Raw genomic sequence first — 8,092 nt, forward strand, 5'->3', positions numbered from 1 at the left:
TTCGCGAACAATGTTTCGCCAAACTCCAAGCTCTGGCTCACCCTCATCTCCCTAGGCCTATGTAGCCCCTTTCAACATGCTTTCGCCAATAAATGGCCTTTCTTTGAAAATAATCCTAATCATTCTATAACGCCCACCGCCTGCCCATACGCCCATCCTGTACACATTTGATATCCCCTACTGTCAAGAATGTTCGAGATCTTAGGAATGTATCATAAAAATTTCACACATTTGCTGTGCATAGCTGTCTTGGAATCCTTGCCTCTGTTTTGGTCCGTTGGTGACGGCGAAAATATACTAAAAAACAGTTTTGCTGAAGTTTTCCGAAGAACCGACCATGAATTAATGGTGCCTCCATAAGTCCCATCAAGCCCAACGTAGACCATATCAAATGCAAAAAGCACCAACCGATTTCCTCCATTTGCCTAAGAAGGAGGAAGTGTGTAATATTCATATCTTGACTGTGTACTGTAGGATATTGACACAAGACGATCTTTCTGTTGGTTATGCAAATGGTCCCTAGCTCAGGAGCTATCCAAAATACATGTCCAATCTTTTCTTCACGAGTAGAACCCGAGGTATGAACACCGGAAAATCCCGTTTCCACGCGCGGCGTTTTGGAAAATAGATGCTGATAATACAGCTCCAGTGTGTGGCGTTCTGGGACCATGTTATTCTGTACTGTTGTGTTGACAGAGTGAGGCGGTAGCGATGGCGGCATACGACTGCGCCTGGTGCGACAGCAGCAGCAAGTTGAAGCGCGCGCTGCAGCTGGTGATCAGCCGCGCCCAGAAGCCTCTGGCGCTGACGGCTGGCAAGCTCTACGCCGTTAAGAGGGCCACCTTCCTCTCGGTGAGTCAAGTCTGCGACAGGAGTCAACCACGGAGGGGTATATGATTTCCGACAACGTGGTTGCAGGAAAGCGGTTTACAATCCAGTTTAATAAAGTAATCGGACTTAATTTCTAAATATTTATTCATGGGAACCGATTTCAGTCTTTGGAGACCATAATCAGATCATTAAGTGGTTCTCTGTTTTATGTTTCTTTACTTACATCCCTTATTTTTCGTTTACAGACATCAGAAAACGTACACTACTGGCCATTACAATTGCTACACAAAGAAGAAATGCAGATGATAAACGGGTATTCATTCAACAAATATATTATACTACAACTACATTTTCACGCAATTTGGGTGCACATATCCTGAGAAATCAGTACCCAGAACAACCACCTCTAGCCGTAATAACAGACTAGATACGCCTGGGCATTGAGTCCAACAGAGCTTGGATGGCGTGTACAGGCACAGCTGCTCATACAGCTTCAACAGGATACCACAGTTCATCAAGAGTAGTGACTGGCGTATTGTGACGAGCCAGTTGCTCGGCCACCATTGACCAGACGTTTTCAGTTGGTGAAAGATCTGGAGAATGTGCTGGTCAGGCAGCAGTCGAACATTTTATGTATCCAGAAAAGCCAATACAGGACATGCAACATGCGGTCGTGCATTATCCTGCTGAAATGCAGCGTTTCACAGCGATCGAATGAAGGGTAGAGCCACGGGTCGTAACACACCTGAAATGTAACGTCCACTGTTCAAAGAACCGTCAATGCGAACAAGAGGTGACCGACACGTGTAACCAATGGTACCCCACGACATCACGCCGGCTGATACGCCAGTATGGCGATGACGAATACACGCTTCCAATGTGCGTTCACCGCGATGTCGCCAAACACGGATGTGGCCATCATGATGCTTTAAACAGAACCTGGATTCATCCGAAAAAGTGACGTTTCGCCATTCGTGCACTCAGGTTCGTCGTTGACTACACAATCGCAGGTGCTCTTGTCTGTGATGCAGCGTCAAGGGTAAACGCAGCCATGGTCTCCGAGCTGCTGCAAACGTCGTCGAATTGTTCGTGCAGATGGCTGTTGTTTTGGAAAAGTCCCCGTCTGTTGGCTCAGACATCGAGATGTGGCTGCACGATCCGTTACAGCCATGCGGATAAGATGCGTGTCATCTCGACTGCTAGTGATACGAGGCCGTTGGGATCCAGCACGGCGTTCCGTATTACCCTCCTGAACCCACCGATTCCATATTCTGCTAACAGTCATTGGATCTCGACCAACGCGAGCAGCAATGTCGCAATACGATAAACCGCAATCGCCAGCACGTTGTAGGTGTCGCCACCGGCGCCAACCTTGTGTGAATGCTCTGAAAAGCTAATCATTTGCATATCACAGCATCTTCTTCCTGTCGGTTAAATTTCGCGTCTGTAGCACGTCATCTTGGTGGTGTAGCAATTTTAATGGCCACTAGTGTACTTGTCACGGAGAAACACCTGCCCCCTCCAGGTGCGGGATGGAGGAGGGGTCAGTGACGTGGCGCTCGGCGGCCGGCTCGCTGCTGCGGCACAACGTGCGCTTCCTGTGCGCGCTGGGGGTGTGGCCGCCCGTCGCCCCCGCGCCTCGCGCCTCCCGCGCGCTCGCCGCCGCCGTCATGGCGCTCGGCGCCGGCCACCTGCTGCGCGCCGCCTGCTCCGTCTACGCCTGCTCCGGCGACCTGCAGCTGCTGAAGCTCGCGCTCTCCAACGCCTTCCCCGTGTCCTTGGGCTTCGCCAAGACCGCGCTGCTGCTGGCGCGCCACCGCCGCTACTCGGCACTCGTCGGCGGCGTCGATGCGCTCCGGGCGCGCCAGCGATGACGAATACACGCTTCCAATGTGCGTTCACCGCGATGTCGCCAAACACGGATGCGACTATCATGATGCTGTAAACAGAACCTGGATTCATCTGAAAAAATGACGTTTTGCCATTCGTGCACCCAAGTTCGCCGTTAAGTACACCATTGTAGGCGCTCCTTTCTGTGATGCAGCGTCAAGGGTAATCGCGATAGGCTACAATCCGACATATATAAAAGTCGGAAACGTGATGGTACGCATTTATCCTCCTTACACGAGGCATCACAACAACGTTTCACCAGGCAACGCCGGTCAACTGCTGTTTTTGTATGAGAAATCGGTTGGAAACTTTCCTCATGTCAGCACGTTGTAGGTGTCGCCACCGGCGCCAACCTTGTGTGAATGCTCTGAAAAGCTGATCATTTGCATATCACAGCATCTTCTTCCTGTCTGTTAAATTTCGCGCCTGCAGCACGTCATCTTCGTGGTGTAGCAATTTTAATGGCCAGTAGTGTAGGTAATTTATCGGTACCGGCGCAATCCCTTATACTCACACACTTGCGACGCAGTACGGTAGGTTTTTGTATTATTGTACTGTGCTTTAAAATTAAAAAATGGTTCAAATGGCTCTGAGCACTATGGGACTCAACTGCTGTGGTCATTAGTCCCCTAGAACTTAGAACTACTTAAACCTAACTAACCTAAGGACATCACACACACCCATGCCCGAGGCAGGATTCGAACCTGCAACCGTAGCAGCAGCGCGGCTCCGGACTGGAGTGCCTAGAACCGCACGGCCATCGCGGCCGGCGTATTTTATAATAAACCAAAAGTAAATAACACAGTAAATTTTACCTCTGTGTAAACACGTAAGTGTTTAACGCAATGAAGAAAATACTGCATGCTAGACGTAGTACTCTATCGTGAGCTCCAGGAGCTAAGTCGACCAAGAGGGCCCATAGCCACACCGACCCGAACAGCTGAGTTGGCTTACGAAGCTCAGGTCCGAAATGCCGACGGACTTAACCGCCGCATGCTGTGATATGCAAATGATTAGCTTTTTCAGAGCATTCACACAAGGTTGGCGCCGGTGGCGACACCCACAACGTGCTGACGTGAGGAGAAATGCGAACCATCACGTTTCCGACTTTTATAAAGGTCGGATTGTAGCCTATCGCGATTGCGGTTTATCGTATCGCGACATTGCTGCTCGCGTTGGTCGAGATCCAATGACTGTTAGCAGAATATGGAATCGCTGGGTTCAGGAAGGTAATACGGAACGCCGTGTTGTATCCTAACGGCCTCGTATCGATAGCAGTCGAGATGACAGGCATCTTATCCGCATGGCTGTAACGGATCGTGCAGCCACGTCTCGATGTCTGAGCCAACAGACGGGGACGTTTGCAAGACAACAACCATCTGCACGAACAGTTCGACTACGTTTGCAGCAGCATGGACTATCAGCTCGGAGACCATGGCTGCGGTTACCCTTGACGCTGCATCACAGACAGGAGCGCCTGCAATGGTGTACTCAACGACGAACCTGGGTGCACGAATGGCAAAATGTCATTTTTCCGGATGAATCCAGATTCTGTTTACAGCATCATGATCGTCGCATCCGTGTTTGGCGACATCGCGGTGAACGCACATTAGAAGCATGTTTCGTCATCGCCATACTGGCGTATCACCCGGCGTGATGCTATGGGGTACCACTGGTTACACGTTTCGGTCACCTCTTGTTCGCATTGATGGCACTTTGAACAGTGGACGTTACATTTCACATGTGTTACGACCCGTGGCTCTACCCTTCATTCGATCCCTGCGAAACCCTACATTGCAGTAGGATAATGCACGACCGCATGTTGCAGGTCCTGTACGGGCCTTTCTGGATACAGAAAATGTTCGGCTGCTGCCCTGACCAGCACATTCTCCAGATTTCTCACCAACTGAAAACGTCTGGTCAATGGTAGCCGAGCAACTGGCTCGTCACAATACGCCAGTCACTACTCTTGATGAACTGTGGTGTCGTTTTGAAGCTGCATGGGCAGCTGTACCTGTACACGCCATCCAAGCTCTGTTTGACTCAATGCTCATGCGTATCAAGGCCGTTATTACGGCCAGAGGTGGTTGTTCTGGGTACTGATTTCTCAGGATCTATGCACCCAAATTGCGTGAAAATGTAATCACATGTCAGTTGTAGTATAATATATTTGTCCAATGAATACCCGTTTATCATATGCATTTTTTCTTGGTATAGCAATTTTAATGGCCAGCAGTGTATTAAATTAATTATCTCAGCTTCATCTGCGTCACTTCAGAGTTTTTAAACGTTAATAAGGATCATCCTGTGTAGGTACAATGTTCTCTATATCTTCCGTCTTCTTTGTATTATGGTATTCCGTGCGGTTAACCGAAATTATTATACCGATCGAGGGTCTGAATTCATGCTGTATCACGGGCGCAGCACGTCTACACTGTATGTAAGTAACATTAGATTCTGCCACTCTGTACTTGAGACTATGGTAATGCCTAAGCATATTAAAGATTGCTCATGCTAATGACAGACTTTACGAGCAACTAATGTTTAAACCTCATATCAAGTTACTGTTTTCAGTTGATTCAAGCGACGTACTCTTACTACACACTTCTTCAAAATTTGGACAACTGATGGGAAAGAAGAAATACGGCGCTCCTGCACAGGACAGTGGAGAGCATCTTAAAGGTTTTGGGAAGTACGGCAAACCCAGTTGGGATCGGTACTTTCTTCGGCCGAGCTTAGAAAAGACTCAGGAACTCATGCATGGCGGTCAACACCTGTAGTCTTCACAACTGTGTCACAGCCTTATACAAAATCATAAAATATATTTTTGTTTTGTCCTACCTTCACTTTTTAACGTACTTGTAATTGTTCGAAATCCATGCACCAAAGTGACTTTTCACGCTGTAAACAACACTGTCGCATAAATCAACATTGTAACATCAGTTGTACTATTCTAGAAATCGTTTCCTTGGGGCTAGTGTTTATATGTTTATCAGGCTTGTAATGTAGTCGTTTTACGTACATTAGAATTAATTGCTACGATAAGAGTAAATCTATCACTATCCAGTGTCTTTGTTAACATATAATATTCTACCACAAATAAATAATACTAAAAATCAGGAATATGTTTTTCGAACGGAGATTTTTCCGTGTTGTTGTTGTGGTCTTCAGTCCTGAGACTCGTTTGATGCAGCTCTCCATGCTACTCTATCCTGTGCAAGCTTGATCATCTCCCAGTACTTACTGGAACCTACATCCTTCTGAATCTGCTTAGTGTATTCATCTCTTGGTCTCCCTCTACGATTTTTACCCTCCACGCTGCCCTCCAATACTAAACTGGTGATCCCTTGATGCCTCAGAACATGTCCTACCAACCGATCCCTTCTTCTGGTCAAGTTGTGCCACAAACTCCTCTTCTCCCCAATTCTATTCAATGCCTCCTCATTAGTTATGTGTTCTACCCATCTGATCTTCAGCATTCTTCTGTAGTACCACATTTCGAAAGTTTGTATTCTCTTCTTGTCCAAACTATTTATCGTCCACGTTTTACTTCCATACATGGCCACACTCCATACAAATACTTTCAGGAACGACTACCTGACACTTAAATCTATACTCGATGTTAACAAATTTCTCTTCTTCAGAAACGCTTTTCTTGCCATTGCCAGTCTACAGTTTATATCCTCTCTACTTCGACCATCATCAGTTATTTTGCTCCCTAAATAGCAAAACTCCTTTACTACTTTATGTGTCTCATTTCCTAATCTAATTCCCTCAGCATCACCCGACTTAATTCGACTACATTCCATTATCCTCGTTTTGCTTTTGTTGATGTTCATCTTATATCCTCCTTTCAAGGCACTGTTCATTCCGTTCAATTGCTCTTCCAAGTCCTTTGCTGTCTCTGACAGAATTACAATGTCATCGGCGAACCTCAAAGTTTTTATTTCTTCTCCATGGATTTTAATACCTACTCCAAATTTTTCTTTTGTTTTCTTTACTGCTTGCTCAATATACAGATTGAATAACATCGGGGAGAGGCTACAACCGTGTCTCACTCCCTTCCCAACCACTGCTTCCCTTTCATGCCCCTCGAGTCTTATAACTGCCATCTGGTTTCTGTACAAATTATAAATAGCCTTTCGCTCCCTGTATTTTACCCCTGCCACGTTTAGAATTTGAAAGAGAGTACTCCAGTCAACATTGTCAAAAGCTTTCTCTAAGTCTAATGCTAGAAACGTAGGTTTTCCATATTACTACATAATTTCTGTACTAAGTAAAAGTACCAAGACGTGTCTCTAAGTAAAATTCTGCCAAGTTTCAGGTAAGTAAAAACATACCACGACATTATGGTTCACTAAAATGTTTTTGGTGTGTGCACATCGACCTAGCGCTTTACCGATCCCGTCTGGCGTAAAGTTTGCCCACACAGCGCGCGCCTGAGATGAGACACGGGAAGAGACAGTGAACACGGAGCCGCTAGGAGGCGTGAGACGCGCTTGCACTGTTTGGATGCACGCTAGGCGGCAGATAAGCTGGCTGCGCGTAGAACTGAGACTGTTGGTACTGGCGTTGGTGATTCTGACGTTCATTGGTTCGCGGGACTCTGAGTGGACAGCCTTGTTTCTGCTCACGACCACGTATATATATAATTTTTTTATTTTTTTATTTATTTATTTTTTTTTATTTTTTTATTTTTTATTTATTTTTTTTTTTTTTGGGTGAGCAATATTTCAGCCCATGAACTGTGGTAACAACGTGATTTAATGTATTGCTGCCTCTTGTTGCCTCATTTGAAATTCTCGTCAGCTACTTCAATCTGTGCTATGGGTATTGCCAACTGCCAGTCCTGAACGATTTACTTAGTAGTGAAATGCCCGTGTTTTTGTGGTTTATCAAGTGTGGTCAATTTTTTAAAAATTTTATTTACTGGACCAATGGGTTGATTGAAATTTTCCAGGCCATAGTTTAAATTGTCATTATTGTCTGGCCTGTATTCCTTGAAGCACGTATGAACATGTTTTTGAGGTTTGTTGAATTAACACCATCTGTTGGTATGTTTTAAAAGCTTGTCTTGTTCCTTTGTGTTCTCTCCCGTGTGTACAACGACCTGCCTGAGGAGAGGTGCGAGCTGGGTCTGTTGATTGTTGGAGAGTAAAAGGGCTCGTACCAAGAGCGGCAGTTCATGTGTAATGAAAGGAAAGTTGTGTAATCCTGATTTGAGTATACGCCTCCAAATATAACCATTATCTCTTGATGGCTCAAATGCCTCTGAGCACTATGGGACTTAACTTCTGAGGTCATCAGTCCCCTAGAACTTAAAAATACTTAAACCTAACTAACCTAAGGACGTCACACAATCCATGACAGA

The 8,092-nt window shown here is 46.0% G+C and overlaps 1 protein-coding gene across 1 annotated transcript in view; it reads left to right on the forward strand.

Annotated features, from left to right (window-relative positions):
• The window catches only part of LOC126260167 (odorant receptor Or2-like), a 48,357-nt gene extending 42,554 nt beyond the window's left edge, over positions 1-5,803 (forward strand). Inside the window, exons 5-6 of the mRNA XM_049957430.1 lie at positions 697-852; positions 5,296-5,803. Of these exons, the coding sequence (XP_049813387.1) occupies positions 697-852; positions 5,296-5,349 (210 nt within the window). The 3' untranslated portion in view covers positions 5,350-5,803. The remainder of the gene's footprint in view (positions 1-696; positions 853-5,295) is intronic.
• Positions 5,804-8,092: the final 2,289 nt, after the last annotated feature.

The sequence above is a fragment of the Schistocerca nitens genome, chromosome 5 (genome assembly GCF_023898315.1).
Source record: "Schistocerca nitens isolate TAMUIC-IGC-003100 chromosome 5, iqSchNite1.1, whole genome shotgun sequence".
Classification (NCBI taxonomy): Eukaryota; Metazoa; Arthropoda; class Insecta; order Orthoptera; family Acrididae; genus Schistocerca; species Schistocerca nitens.